Genomic DNA, 16,559 nt, shown 5'->3' on the forward strand with positions numbered 1-16,559 from the left:
CCTGTCTGCCCACCGCACCACACGCACATGCACACACATGCACATGAGCACATAGGCACACATACCAGGCATTCACACACATGCGTGTGCGTGCACATACACAAGCTCACCTCAGTTGCTCTTGCATCGCTTCACAGGGAAGAAATTTTACAGTTCAGAGTGAACACTAGCTCTCTTCCTGCCACTGATTCATAGCTGGCAACTGGAAAAGGTATTCTGAAATGGGTCCTCCTCTCAGCCCAACCCAAATATGCCTCTGCCTCCACGTTCCCTGTTTCCGAGATGCCAGTACCATAGGTATCTGCCGTGACCCACCCGCCCGCCTCCCCCCTGTGCCAGTCACCAGGCATGTCATCCCCTTAGCAGTACTCAGCGTGTCCAGTTCTCTCCACCCCCACCTTGCCTGTCTCCTGTTCCAGTTCTGACAACGGTGTCTTACTTCCCTGACCATTTCCAATCTGTGCCTCCACCCCTACATTTACCGCGAGAGCCCAAAGACCTGTCCTATAACCAAATCTGATCAGGATCCTCTTGCCTAACACTCTGTGGCTCCCCACCACCCTCAGGATCAAGCCCAGACCCTTTGGCATGGCACTCTAGAACCATCATTACTGGCTTCTCTCCACCTCTCTTTCTTAAATTCCACCTCCCTGCCCCCAACCTGCCAGGAGCAAGTAGTCTCAACACCCATCCCTCTCTAAACACCCCGGCCTTGGCTTAGGGGCTACCCTTCTTCCAGAGGTGCTCAGTGAGCCTGTAAGCTGAATGGGGAGCTCCTACCCATCTGCTTCTTTCACCACAATGACCTTTCTCACTATTTTGTGACCACTTGTTTATTTGTTCACTTCTTATATTAATTTGATGAAGTTTGTAGAGGGCTAGGACTCTCTTATTGACTGGTTTATTTATCTCCACTGCTTAGCCCATGGTCTGTTATAAAGACAGAGCCAAATAAACACTTGCTGGATGAACGGAAGGCTAACTTACATCATCTGGCCCAATACCTTCACTTTAAGGATAAGGAATCTGAGGCCCCAAGAGAAGAAAGGACCATGCTCTAAGATTCTCTTTTGCCCTTCTGATTCTCTGGTAACTAATCCACCTTAGAAGTTAAAAGAGAGGCTTCCATTATACCATGTATCATCTGTATTATCATAAATTTCTGACTTTATTGATCTGTCACAGGGTTTATTCATGCATACATGCATGCATTTAATTTACCTACATTTACTGACCATCTACTTGATGCCTGGCCTCACACCAAAAGCTGGGATAATGTGGCAAGTACGACCTAGTCCCCACCTCTGGGGTCTCACTGTCAAGTCAAAATGCCACCCAACAGGAAAAACACAGAGAGACATTCTGAAATTGTCTCAAAGGGCGAGCTTGGCAGGCTCTAAGAGAGAGACAGGATGTCCATGAGTTCTGAGAGCCCCAGTGTGAATCTTAGAAGGCTTTTTATAGAGATGGCCAGTCTCTGAGCTCACAGTGCAGACCTGTTTGCTCATGTGACATGTGATCTGCTCCCTCCACCCTCACAGAATTAGAGGCATTCAGTGCAGATGAGAGCTCAAGGAGGGTCCAAACAGAATGTCAGAGCTGAAAATGTGCTGCAGAGTCATCTACCTATGCCTTCATTTTACAGAAAGGAGGCTTGGGTCCACAGATGGGGAGTCTCGGGCCAGGGTCCCAGCAAGATTTTAGGAGATCAGTGCTGGAACCCAGGTCTGATTCCATGGCCAGGGCTTCGGGGGGATTTTTTTTTTTCTTCTTTTTCTTTTTTTTCTTTAGCTCAGTTACAGAGATTACAGTGCAATTTGTCTTTCCTTTCTTCTAATCCGACACCGAACCTTTGCCACTCTGGTTAGACTTTCATGGGAAACTGCTTCATGTGTGTGTCTGTACATGTCTGTGTTTTTGCCTCTCACACATACTCTCCAGACTGGCCCTGGCCAAGAACAAGCCTAATGAAAACCAAACAATAGAAAGAATCAGAACATTTGAAGCTTTATGGTTCCCCGGATTGCGTCGTGTTCTTGCAAGCCCATTATCTCACTGTTTTTTTTTTTTTTTTTTTTTCAGGACACCCCTTGCAAGACTGCACCGACAGGAAACGTCACCAATTTTTTTCGAAGGGAAGAAGCTGAGGCTCAAACCACTGGAAGGACCCAGTCAGGGTCACACAGCTAGGCAGCTGTGTACCGGCCTACGAATCAGGTCTCTTAATTTCGAATTCAGCCTCTCTAAAGTAATGTCTGGGGTTCCTGTTAGAACAGACACAACATAAACCCACTAAGACCTGCCCAAAGGATTCTCATCATCTCTGAGCACAGACTGAATGGATTTTGTCCACTCTTCTTGCCAATCTCACTGGACAGTGTGAGATAAATTCCTCCATTCTTTCCACATCTGTAATTACTCTGATAGCTGTTATTTTCCTTCTCTTTCTTATTCATTTGTTTCCTTAAAAATCAGGAATTAGAGCAGCACAACCAAGTCCAGTCCGTCCTACCTACCCTCAGGGTGAATAGCGAAAGAACAAAAAGTAGGTGCTATCAAGACACTCACTGCAACCCAATTTCACTAACTCGTTGTTTTACAAAGGGACTCTTGACCTACCCCACCCTCTAATAACATACTAAATTAAAATCTATTCTTTGATTTCCAGAAATAACATTTCCCTCATTCCAAATATTCAAACCTGAAACTTGAAAGTCATTGGACAGCTCCTTCTTAAAACCCTTTCAAGCAATACATCACTAAATACTATTGATTCTACCTTTAAAACATACCTCCAAACCATCCACTTCACTATGCAAATAATCATAATCTCCAGTTTAGACTTGAGCAATAACTTCTGGATGGACTTTCTCTTTCTCCCTCAGTCCTTTCTTCACACAGTACCCAGAGCAATTTTATAAAAAACACAGGTCTGATTGGTTTGTTCCTCTATTTCCCAACAAATAAACCCAAACTCCATAAAGTTGGCCACACCCCCTGCATAATCTGGCCTCTGTTTTCCTCTCCAGTCTTGACTTCTATATATATCCCCCCTTAATTCAAGGAGGGATTATACTCCATTATAATCTCATAATAATAATCTTCAGCTTGTAATTCTATTTTTATTTGAGCTATTTATTCAGCCCAGCCCTCCTATCCAACTGTAAGATTCAGAATCCCAGTGCCAGCATGGAGACTGACATGTAATAGGGCACTTGTTATTGAATGAGTGAATGAATAAGTTTATCAATGGAGCCTTGGGTCTATCACTTAGCCTCTGTGGGTCTTCTTTAACATCTGTTAAAGAGACACTGTAACAACTCAGTTTAAAGTCCAGTGGTGCATCAGACTGACCCACAGAAATTTAGTTAAGTCATTTCAGTGGTGTTAGCACCAAACAGGAACTCTTCACGCTTTCAAAATCATGAAGGTATGGAGAGAGCAAGCACTTCTATGGATACTGCTGCTGACCGTGGAGATCTGTTGATTTTGCTAAATCCTTTGCTTACTCTAATATTCCCAGAACCCATATTTCATTCTAAGAGGTACTTGGCCTTAGACAGACAAGAGGGAGTCATAGGTAGATGATGCCCAGCTTCTAGAAATAGAGTAAAATTATGCTGACTATATAACCTGCTAGCCTGGGCTAGGAACAGAGGTATTTATTCTGGGCTTGGAGAGAAAGCACTTACTCCTGATGCTGCTCATCAGTCCTGGGGGCAGGACATCAGAATGCAGGAGAGGCCATGTTGGGTTGGCATGGAAAAAGGACCGACTCAGGAAGAGGTCTGACCTGAAGCATGCATTTCAGCAAAACATTAATGGAAACCACGCTGGTCTGATTATCTCCACACTTCATCAAGTCTCCTCCTCCTCATCTACTTAAATGTTCAAAAAACAAAGGAAAATATTTCTTCTCTTTTGTGTTCTTATTCTATTGCTCCTTAGAAACAAGAAAAGCCAATTGAAATATCTACTTTCTCCATCCATCAAGATGCCACCTTATGCTCTGCCTGTCGCAGCGATGATTATGCTCAGTAATTTGCCAGGAACAGCCTTTGGGGGTCAGGCAAGGAGATATAAAACTTGACTCTAACATCTATTAATGGTGAGATCTTACTTAAATAAATGGCTTTACCTCTTTGAATCTCAGCTTCCCCATCTAAAAATAAGGCATATTGATATCTATACCTCGTTAGTAGGCTTATAAAAGTACTGAGCATATCGGATGTATTCACTACATGGTAGTTAGTAGTAGTGATGTTAGTGCTAGTGCTACTAGTAGTAGGTGCTTATCTGCATATGTGATGGTGGTTAACAGAGTGGCTAAATTCAGGATCCATGGAGGACAGAAATTGGTTTGGTTTTCCTTATTGTATTTTCAGAATGTGACATGGTTCCCAGCCAGGGAGCATACTAAATCAGCATTTGAAAAATATATCAATGTATAAATGATTACACTGAGAGTAACTTCTTCACAAATGCTAGTTCTCTCTTGACTACCTATGCTACCCTATATTCCAATAACATTGATGGATAAGCAGGAGCACTGACATTAAAATCCCAGTGTAACAGATGGGAAAACAGAGACATGAAAAGCTAGACATAAATTAAAGACATTCATAGACAAGTCACAGAAGAGAAAGTACAGATATCCAGTAAATTTGAAAAGATGCTCACTCAAGATGTTCAGTCACAAGACCATAAATGAGAATCCATGTTTTCAATCATGAAATGGACAAAGACAAAGCACTTTTGTTTTGCCAGGTAGTAGTGACAGTGAGGAACAGCAGGTCCTGCCACACACTGCTGGCAAGATATGACATAGTTCACCCTCTCAGAATACCAGAGGTTGTACCCACCAAAATGAAAAAGGCCCACAGATGACGACCCAGTAATACCATTTCTCAGTATCAACTCTAGAGAAATGCTCACATGTGCCTACAAGGAGGTTCCTATAAGGGTACTGACAACAGCATTGGTTTGTAATAGAAAAATGTATGAAATAATTTAAAAGCCTGGCATTAGGGGTACAGCTAAATAACCTGTAGCATATTCCCACTATGGGGTACTGTAGGGCATTTAAAAGGAGTGAAACAGATTTAAGAACCAAAGTGGATAGATAGCCCAGATGACTATGTTCCTCCCTCAAAACTCCATGTTTGGTCTGTGACCAAACTTCTGCCGTAAAGTATGGTATGTTGGTTTATTCATTCATTCATTTCTTTATCAATGTTTGTGGAGAATCTACCTGGTTTCAACCATCTGTACTAGGGCAAACCTCTTCAATGATCAATTCTTAACCATCTTTAAGGTCTCAGCTTAGACATTGCTTCTTCTGAGAAACATTCATTAACCACCTCAAGCTGGGGTAGATACTGTTCCTGTGTTTTCCCACACCCCCTGTGCTCCTTGCCCTCGACTGCTTTTCATGTTGCAGAATAGTTACCTGATTCCTTGCCTGTTCAATCCCTTTAAACTGTGTGCTCATGAGGCTAGGATTCTGGGCTCTATTCCTAGTTCCAACATAGTCTATGGCACAGAACAGACACTTAGTAAATACTCGTTAAACCAAACAAGTATTACTGAACACAATTATATTTGATTTGCACTCTTTGGTTGATGAATGAATTAATAAATGGACACATACAAGAACAAAGAATGGATGCCTGGGTGACATAGAGAAAGCCAGGAAAAGAAGTGGGACTAAGAAAAACAATGAAGTGGTGACTCAGCTGGAGAGCCATAGAAACAGCATGAGAGAGCCACATATGCCTTCAGTTGACCCTGATTTGGTCTAAACTTTTCCAATCCTCTGAGGCTTAATACGGCATCGCATGTCAATGTTATGCTAAGATCTGGAAGCATAAGACCCATATTCCAAGAGGTTCCACTTTGTGTTACTGTTGACTCATTCTTCACTCATTCATTCAACAAGCATTCATGGAACCCTGATCCTGTCACATATAAGCATGCTAAATATTGTATTTAAGAATCTGAACCAAGTGAGAGAAAAGGAAAAAAAAAAAAAAGGAACAAAAACACAAGCACAGTTAAATATAAGACAAGCCAAACAGTGATCAAGGACCAAGGATCCTGTTATAAGACACCCATGTTCCAAACAGACTAGGAACTTAGTGATGGCAGTTCAGTTAGTCTTTATTATGAATCACTAAGAGACACTTCTGGTCTCTGTTCAAATATCACCTCATCAGAGGCCCTCCCTTACCACTTCTCTAAAGTCACTATATCCTACCCAACTGGGATATTATGCAATCGTTTCTGGTTTGTGTCTCCCAGCTACATTATAGGAATCAATGAGAGCAAGGGCCTTTCCTGCTCTGTTCACTACTGCATCCCTAATGCTTAGAAAGTAGCTGGGCTCATGATGGGAATCAAGAAATATTTGCTAAGTGAATGGATTGATAAATGAACTAAAGTTTTTGAGCTGATTGGTGGGATTTCTCAGCATGTAGAGTCCAGAGTCCGATCTGGGATCTGATTTATAAAACCTGGACTCATATTCACAAGAAATTCCACTCAGATCATACAAGTGTATCCTTTCCTTATGCTTATTCATTTCCCCTAAGAATTGTATTAAGAATGCCAAGAAGCTGAGGCAAAATAGACAGAGATTGTGTTGGCAGGTTAACAGGTCTGAACGTGAGAGAAAAATCAATAGAATAATTAATTGAGATACACATATAAGCCAATTGGGAGAAGTGACTTCTAAGAATATTTCTAGTTCTAAATCAGAAATACTAAGAGAGAGGCACAAACATACCTGTTCAACCAGAGAACGAATGACTAAGAGCACTAGCTTTGGAGTTGATGGATTTACATACAACCCCCCTAGGCAGGTTGACAGCTGTTTAAAGCCTGAGTGCCAGGTCCTCATTTATAACCTGGGAAGAAGACTACCTACTTTGTGGAGCTGCTGTGCAGATCAAATCAAATGAGACTACTTAAGTAACACCCTTAGTAAGTTCTTGACATATAGTAGGTGCTCAGTAAATTACAGCTCCTCCATTTCTATTCAACCACTAAACTCCTTCCCATTCTTCATTCAACAGCCATTCAAAAATATTCACTGTCTACTTTGTACCTGGAATTGTTCTTGGTACTTGGAAAGCACTAGCAGACATACAGGAAAAAAAAAAAATCCACTCCTCAGGAAGTTTATATTCCTTAATTGTACGTCGGCTCTTCCAAGTTTGGGTTAGAAGCCACTTTTTGTCTATGTCTTTGCCTTCAGCGCATTACTATACTATGGTAACACTGCTTCCCTCTTTCCTCACAGTGTGGGCACCATGAGCTCAGACTCCATGCCTGTCCTGGCACCACGGTATCATCATTTCCTAACAGTACATGCTACCTGATGGACACTGCTAAATATTTGCTGAATGAATTGATGACGGATAGATGCATAGATGCATAGATGAAAAGAGTGAGCTGCTATTCATTGTTTCTGGTTTGCTTTATACCTCAATTTCTCTAAGAAAAAAAAAAAAGCTTAGTTTTGTCCAGAGTCTTTACTTCTTTGAGAAATCTAAAGATTCTATGCAGACCCAAGGAGCACAGTGGCCAGTACAAAAGCACCTGGCAGTCAAGTTGAGAAACAGAAGCTTCCCTGTTCTTTCTTCCCAGCCAGATACATAAGGAACTGGTCATGTAACTGTGTTGCTGGACTCCCAGAGTGGGTCACAGTAACTGATTGAGGGCTGGTGGCTCATGAATCATATCCTATCTTCCACTTGCTGCATCTCAAACTTTAGCCAGCTTGGATGAATGTCTGAGCTCTAGAATTCTGCCTTTGCCTTATTACAGCAGAAGGCAATATGGTGTTATGGTTGAGAAGGTGTTATTTGGAATTAGATGTGGGTTTTAATCCTGGCTCTGCCATTACCAGCTGTATTAGGTTGAATAAATCGCTTTCCCGAGCTTCAGCTTTTCGTCTGAGCTTTACCTCATAAATATTTGGCAAGGCACTTAAAGCAGAGAGAATACTCAGCAAATGGTTGGCATTATTGTTATTTTTATTATTATTGTCCACACACTACACATTGTACTAGGGCATCCCAGTGAATCAGTGAGGTCCCCTCTGGGTACTGATTCTTAAAAACAGTCTCTGCTAACTCCCTTTTACTGGCTTTTTAAAGGTCCCTTTTACTACAAAAAAAGTGGAATGAATCACCTGTCACCTAAGGACGATGTCTACCCACAGAGAAGAGTTTAATGGGTCACCCCCCTCATTTTACAAAGAGGGAAACTGAAGAGCAAGGCCACGATGCAATGTGTCTGAACAACATATGGTGAGTTAGTGGCAAAGTCGCTGCTGGTCCCCTTTTCCTCCACCAGTGTCATTTGTCATTCAATGGACGGGTTTCCATGGAATGGAGAAGTTCCATATTTCTTCCTCTTCCTGGCCAAAAGTAATCAGTCTCCTAGAAGTGTCCATTGGGTAAGCACAGAAGCCTCTCCCTTCATCAATGTCATACCTTGGGAAACTATCTCCAGTATAGATAAAGGAAAGAATAAATATTTTTGTTGAGAGAAAAAAATGAAGACAAAGGTCAAAGGGAATCATGTAATGGGTTGGGTCAGGGAAGAAAAAGAAAGCATTTTTTTTCCTCTCTCCTCTTTTTCTCCAAAACAGTCTTTATATAGAACTTGTATAAGAGCCAATTTATTTGATATGGAAAAAATGTGAAAGCTGCAAAATACACCACACACACACACACACACACACACACACACACACACACACACAAAGAGGTATTTGTGTTGGAGTTCAGAACTCGAATTACCAAGAGATAAAGGGGTTGAAATGGTAGGTTGACTTGGAATGATGTTTTACGTTTTTTAGAGTCTCAGACAACATTCAGGTCAGGAAATGTAGCTCAGCCTAGGTCTCCAGTAAATTCCTTGGGACTCGAGAAAGACATAGAGGAAGTCAGTGAAAGCCTCAGTCTAGCCCGTGTGTCTGAAACATCAGAGCAGGGCCTAAGAAAGATTTGTTGAGTGAATGAAAGAACAAATGGAGCATAAGAGTGTGTGTCTGAATAGTGGTGGTTCTGGAAGCAAAGTGGGACAGGACTGGGTGTTTTTAACCGTGTGGTTAAGGGCTTCAGCACCGAAGTGTGAGTGTCTACAGGAAAGGAGCCGGGTCATCCCTGAAATACCTAGCTCCCAGTGAACACTCTGGCACACAGAATGTTCTCAAAACAGATTTGTAAAATGAATGAGTATTGGGAAAGAGACCTTGGAAGTCCCTGAGCCTTACAGATCACTTACAGCAGCGGCTATTAAACTGTAGCCAGCATTCGAGTCATTTGGGAAGACCCCATATTTGAGTTTCTGATTCAGTTGTCTGGGCTGGGATCTAAGGACTCGCCCTAAGTTCTCAGGTCTTGCTGCTGCTGGTCTGGGGCCCTACTCTGAGAACTGGCAGTGGCTCTTAAACATGGTTCCACATTATAATCATCCAGTGAGATTTTAAAAGTTCTGATGGCCCAGCTTTATCCCCCTTACCAGTTAATCGAGTACCTGGGGCAGTGGGGGATGGGGTTGGAGAGGGGATGCTGGGGAAACACAAGAGATTTTAAAATGCCCCAAATTTCCATGACATGCATATAACTTTGAGAACCCCCAGTCTAGTACAACCTCCTCTTTATAGATAAAGGCCTCAGAAGGCCAGAAAGGGTAAGCGACTAGCCTAAGATCCTAGAGCAATTTCATGACTATCTGGGAATGGAACTCAGGGGGCTCTCACTTCTTCAGTTGAATTTCTACCCATCCACATTTACCAACCCAACCCATGTCAGCTCTTACAGGCGCACAACTCCAGGCAAAAAATGAAAGCTGTGTTTAAACTGAGAGTTTAAGGCATCTATGACTTCTTCTCTCCATTGTTTTATAAAGAAATTTTAAGTGGATGCATATTTATAGAACTTTACCACTCTAGACAAGCAAGAAGATGAAAGAGACAGAGTTATGGAATATTTTCAAGGCAAGATGATCCTTTAAATTTTAAGTACATTCTCAAACACAAACCAAGTGTTCCCTCTGAGTTCTTGAACAGATGTTCTTCATCTCTGAGTCAATGAATGGGCAAGGGTCTGCTTGTGATGTGCACGTTAATTGCTGGCATGTAAAAGGGAGTGCTGGTAAAGTGTTTGAAAGTGGTTCTAACTCTTAAAAAGATTAAAAGTTTCCTCCAAAATTTGGTTTCTATTAATGATTGGCTCAGCAAATGTTTTCACGTAGACAGAGCAGAGATTGGATCTTATATCATCTTAGAACCAAAGAAAGTGCCACAAGAGGAGCATAGAAACCATTGACTTGAGCATTTTCATCACACAGAAGAGGGAAGTAAGGCTCAAAGAGATTGACGGATTTATCTAAAATTAGTAAGTGGACTGGCTGGAGCTGAACACAAGGTATCTGACTTCTGAGCTATTGTTCTCTCCAGTACTCAAAGTGTTCCCGACCCATATCCCTTGCACATAGTAGATGTTCAACAAACGTTTGGTGATTAATTTCGTAGACTCTTGGTACCCAAGTTAGGTCGGTTAGATTAAGCAGAAGTTGAAACCACATCTTTAATTGAACACTGGTTGAAGGTACTGGCTTAGGAGTTAGGACAGAACCTTGATCTTACCACTCTCTAACTATGTGATCTTGGACAAGTGACTTCACATCTCTAAGCTGTCATTCCCTTCTTTGTAAAACAAGAAGGATAATTGGGCTGTGGTTATGGAGAGGATGAAATGAGTAAAAGATGCAAAGATCTCAGCCCACTGTCTGGAAGTCCCTGAATCTTACAGATCAAGGGACTCAATATAGAAGATGGAAGATCTCAATATAGGCAAAGCACTAATGAGGTCACTGTAAGGTGGCCTCTTTCCTAAAACATAAATCCTGAGGATGTTTGAGGAAGAGATAGCTTGAGAAATGAATATTAAGGGCAAGCACTATCTCACATAAAAGCTGTGAGTATCCCAGAAGGCTCCTGGAGACCTAGAGCTACAAGGGCTCTTAAGGATCAAATGAGTTTGAACCTCTCTTCCACTTCAGAAAAGGGAACCAAACAAGGACTGTGACTAGTTATGTTCACCCTCCAGGAACATTCTCATGCAAATATGCGGAAACACGCTCAATTTCTAGACATCCTGCTATAACTTCACGCCCTTTTCACTCACTGAAAAAGCAATCACAGTGCATGAATCTTCTTCAATTAAATATAAAAACGAGGGGTGCCTGGGTGGCTCAGTCAGTCGTTAAGTGTCTGCCTTCGGCTCAGGTCATGATCCCAGGGTCCTGGAATGGAGCCCCACATCTGGCTCCCTGCTCCACGGGAAGCTTTCTTCTCCCTCTCCCACTCCCCCTGCTTGTGTTCCCTCTCTCACTGTCTTTCTCTGTCAAATAAATAAATAAAATCTTTAAATAAATATATATATAGGAAATCACTAGCAAACGTCAGTTCTTCCAATTTCATGAATAACACATGACTTTCTTGTTGCTAATCTTACTCAGCCTCTTTCATTTTATCGTTGGGGAAACTAAGAGAGGTCTGGGAGTGTTAGCATTACATTAGAGCTCTCACCAAAAATCCAGGCTTTCTGGTTCCTTGTGCATTGCCATTCCCACCATATCAACCCTGCCGTGTTAGGACAATTCTACCGTCAATGCCAGGTTATGAATCCCTAGAAGTAATGAACCTTCTTCTAGGGCAGGCCTCTCTGAGCCTCCTTACATTTGTCTGCAGCCCACCCATCTGACCATCTCCCTATCCAGAGAGTGCACTTACGTGTCCGTGAATCTTCTACTGAGGTGTAGGAGGGAGGCCACATCCACGTGGAGAGGAGGGTCCCGGACCACCTTGTACTGCAGGGGCTTACACTCTAGACAGAGTGGGCTGTCTGCAATGGAGGTCAACATGGCCGCATCAATCTCTAGGTGCTCATCCAATGTGTAGATCTGGATGCCGTATACCTCCTCACCCACATCCCGGAGTTTGATGGTCAGTGGGACATCGCAGAAGACGTTCTGAGGGCCCAGAGAGATGTTCTTCCCACTGACAGTTAATAGTTTGATGTCATTGACAGCCCCACTAGAGTCCCAATCAGTGGAGACAAAGGTCACCCAGATGGTTAAAGACTCAGGGACCAAGGGGTAGCGGAATTCCAGTTCAAGGTAGCAGCCTTGTGGCTCAGGGCAGGCTGGAGGGACTGTGTGTGGGTTGACAGCTGAATTTGGGCTCCAGGTGCGGACACTGGACTTACAGGGCTGTTCAACATCTGGATGACCTATGGAGAAGAGATGAGGGTATGAGTTCCTGAAAGCCCTGTAGACACTAGGAGAGACTGGCCTGACTTGAGCTCAGAGAGAGGGGAAAGGAGAAGGAAGATTCTCAGTGTTCTAGTGAATCAGCTGTATGCATAGCACCCAGCTCGTCTCCACCCCTGCAATACAGATCTTGAATGAATCACCAAACATTTGGTCAAAACTACATTCAATAAGTATCTTACTCTTTAGTGAATGCCCCAACTTTCCTTCTTCATATCCTACTTGTAGGCTTTGCTGCCTTAGATGGAAAGAAGGGAGGGACACACATTTGCCAAACACCCATATGTCCCCTGAACTTGCTTACTTCTTGCAAAGACTCATCTCAGAGGTGAGGCAACTAAGGCTCAGAAATGTGGAGTGAACTGATCAAAGTCTCACGGCTTGATGTGAAGGTCAGCATTAGAACCCACTGTTGTCTCATCTTGAAGTTCATACTCTTTATTCTCCCTACTGCATGCAGAGGCCACTAAAATAAACTAGGATCCCTGCAGTATTGCTTTCAGTACAACCTGCATGAAATGACAGAAGAACCAGAAACCTTCAGCAAAGAAGAGGTGAGCACAGATCATTTCTCCCCTTGGACTGAGGATTCTGGGAGGAAACTGTCTAGAACCATGAATGACAGAGCTGGAAGGCGGCCCTGGAGCCATCTTATCTCTCCTCCTCTTAAGCCACATGAGGTCATTCCATACCACTGAGCTCCTCAGAGCTCTGTCCGGTCTGACTCAGGAAGGGGAGGGTTGGGTAAGGTGGGGCGGCAGGGGGTGGGGGGGAGAGGGAAGGAGGGATTCTTCTACTTTTTCCCTGGGGAGACAATGCCTCATCCCCACTGATCTCAGCCTGCAGCGACTTCTGAATTTTTCTCTGCTGAGATCATTAGTCCTAGACCCTCAGAGAGCTCTCCTTTGCACTGCTGAGAAAAGTAATCAGGACTCAGTGTAGTGATTGGCTCTAATTTGTTTAAGGAGTCTAGCAAGAGATACAGATCAGCTGGTGATGGTAGGATGGAAGATCTCAAATTGTCCTATTAGCTACATTTTTTTTTTCTTCTTTTACATCGCTGGTTGGTGGGAGGTGGGATGCTGGATATTTCTAAAGCAAAAGAGAAAAGGCAATCTCTGTCTGAAATGGCTTTGTGGTACTGTTACAGTATCATAGGAATCACAATATGAAAACCAGAAAACCATTTTGGGTGGGAAAGCTACTACAGTGAAGGCTATAAAAATGCCTCCAATCTCTGTGTCTCTGCCCAGCCAAGGGAGAAGAGAGAAAACACCAAGTGGAAATGAAGAGAAGAGAACAAGGAAATAAAGGGAGTGGAAGAGTGTGAGGAAAATTCCAAAGACTTTTTAGATATAACACATCAGAGCAGGAAGAGATGGATAGGACTACAGGATTCTCTCCAGCACTCCTTGGCAAGGTCCATCCATTATCTGCAGCAAAGGCTAGTTAAAAGTGACCAGTGGTTTAAGTCAAAGCCTCCTTAATGAGGCTGAAGCTTTTCTTCCTGTAGACTCTTCAACTCAGTGGAGTTCCTGATTTTCTTAACTTTGTGGGGTATTGGCACATACATATCACTTATTCACAGAGCTTTACTGAGGGTAGCATTTTAGTTTGTGTGAGACACATTCCCTAGCCATTAATTTATTCATCTGATTGTCACCAAGATCTCATAAGACAGTTATGCTTTTGCCTCTTATCCCTCTGTTTCACTCAATTTCAGGTAGCCTTTATTTAATATAGCACCTGGTCCACAGACAGTGACCAAAGTGGACATTCAATAAATGTTTGTGAAATGAAGAATCTCCTATCTTGTTAATATTGGGTTTAAAAAGTGAGAGCTTGGGGCGCCTGGGTGGCTCAGTCATTAAGCGTCTGCCTTCAGCTCAGGTCATGATCCCAGGGTCCTGGGATCGAGCCCCGCATCGGGCTCCCTGCTCAGTGGGGATACTTCTCCCTCTCCCACTCCGCCTGCTTGTGTTCCCTCTCTCGCTGTGTCTCTCTCTGTGTCAAATAAATAAAATCTTAAAAAAAAAAAAAAGCGAGAGCTTCATGGAGCATTGACTCCTGCTGACGGGGAGTGCCCGGTGAGCACTCCACCCCTTCACACACTTTCTCCTGGACCTGTCAAGAGATGGTGCCATCTCTCTCCCTTCCTTGGAGAAAATGACTATCAGTGGTGGGAGCCACAGGAGAGCAAAGATGACAAATGGGTTTGGCTCCTGCCTTCTCCTGAGTTTCTTGTTAATCAACAGAGGGACTAAATGCTTTCCGAAAGACAGGAAGGTGAGCCTGGACATGACACTCAAGGAAATAAACAGGAATGGAGATCTTAGCAAAGCTTGTGCTTATCTGGTTATCAGAGATAAACTTTTCCATGTAAAAAAAGAGCCTCGGGGGTGTGCTGAGTCCAACCATCACCAATGCAGCAGTCCCTTTACCCATACCTGGTTCCACGAACTGACCATTCCCTAGGCACGCGGCATTGCACCCAGCACATTACATGCCTCAGCTCTCTTCATCCTGGCAGTAAGTCTATGGCACAGGTCTTACAAAAATCATTTCACAGAAGAGGGAACTGAGACTCCGGTGGTCAAGTCACTCCCTGATGGGGAATGGAATATATGTGATACTGTTGGTCCAGGGAGCATGCCAAGCTTTGAAGCAATGGAAGCTGGGTTAGAGCATCAGCTATAGAGCTTCTCATCCCATCACCTACTCTGATGATACTTACCTCACAGGGGTGCTGTAAAACTCGAATGGGATGGGATATTAGTAAATGCTCGCAAATATTTAGCTTTGTTATGAAACATAGGGAAGAATTAATAGGGAAAAGCTTGGGAGGAAGAGGTAGTCCAAGCAAAGAGAACAGCTGAGAGAGAACGGGAAGGAAGACGACTATGGTTTTGAGCACAACGGGAGAGCGGCAAGAGATGAGGCCAGTAAGCTAAACAGAACCCAGATCACAAAGGGCTTATAGGTCATTTTAAGGAATCGGCATCTTATACCGAGAGGGATGGGGGGATAGTGAAAAACTGTAAGCAAACAAGTGAGAATTGTGTTTTAGAAAAACCACTGTTCAGAGTCATAGACACTACCCATCCATCTATGTATTCATCCATGTGTCTATCTGTCCACCTGTCAGTCCGTCCATCCATCCATCCAAAGAATAATTATTGACTGCCTGGTCTTTGTCCAGTGTTACGCTAGTACCTAGGGAAACAAGTTTCTACACATATGGTCTCTGACCCCATGGAGCTTCTAGTCTAGTGACACCAGGGGAGAAATGGCTGTACTAATGTAGATAATCGTACCTGTGGCTTGGACAAGGGAACATTAGAGGAGTTGACAACTAACCACAGTGCCTAAGGGGCAAAAAAGAACAAGGCTGGAAAGTTGACCAGGCATGGCTGTGAGGCAGGGAGAAGGGCAGAGGAAAAGGGGAAGGGAGGGGAGGGGAAGCAAGGAGGGAGGGAGGAAAAAAGAAGGAAGGGGGAAGAAAGAAAAGTGCAAAGGTACTGTTACTTCATTGTTAATACATACCCTTTTGTATATATGGTGACTAAATGAAAAGTCACATGTTTATATAAGCTGTCCACTAGAAATGAGGCCATATAAGTGTGTGAAATATACTTATACATACTTATGCTGATTTAAATTTACATTTATGAAGATCCATACAGACACCTATTATATATCTTTGTGTATATACTCTGCAGCTGTTGACACAAATATAGTTATAAAAACTTGGTGCCGAGTTTTTTCCAGATGAATACTTCAGTACACCTGAAATATTCTAGGCAGAAAAATGGGGAAAGGACTCACAGAAATATAAAAAATGAAAACAGCTAGTGCCAGGTGTTCGTCTCTCATGGAAAACCCAACATTGCAATGCATTATGTTTGTATACGTGATCTTAATTGAGATCTGAGTTGACGGGGTTTAGCTATCAAAGTCCTAGGTAGCAAATGTCCATGGTATTGAGCACCTCAGGAAATATTCATCTATGAAATACAGTTTTTGCTCAAGAGATACGAAAACAGGGTTTCTTTTGCATCCAACCACTTTCTGTGGCCAAAGGCAAGAATTTCTGTGACTGTATTTACCTGAAGTTCACGGAATAGAGTTAATGGAAGATAGTGGATATGCAATAAATATTTGTTAAATGAAAAAACCTTCTATCTTACTAACAAGGAGTTAAAGAAGTTACA

General features: G+C 42.9%; 1 protein-coding gene across 1 annotated transcript in view; it reads right to left on the minus strand.

The window, feature by feature from the left end:
- The window catches only part of PAPPA (pappalysin 1), a 240,175-nt gene that overhangs the window by 147,925 nt on the left and 75,691 nt on the right, over positions 1-16,559 (minus strand). Inside the window, exon 8 of the mRNA XM_035016597.1 lies at positions 11,810-12,308. Coding sequence (XP_034872488.1) covers positions 11,810-12,308 — 499 coding nt within the window. The remainder of the gene's footprint in view (positions 1-11,809; positions 12,309-16,559) is intronic.

This window comes from Mirounga leonina, unplaced genomic scaffold (assembly GCF_011800145.1).
Source record: "Mirounga leonina isolate KUSES-001 unplaced genomic scaffold, KU_Mleo_1.0 Mir_170, whole genome shotgun sequence".
Lineage (NCBI taxonomy): Eukaryota > Metazoa > Chordata > Mammalia > Carnivora > Phocidae > Mirounga > Mirounga leonina.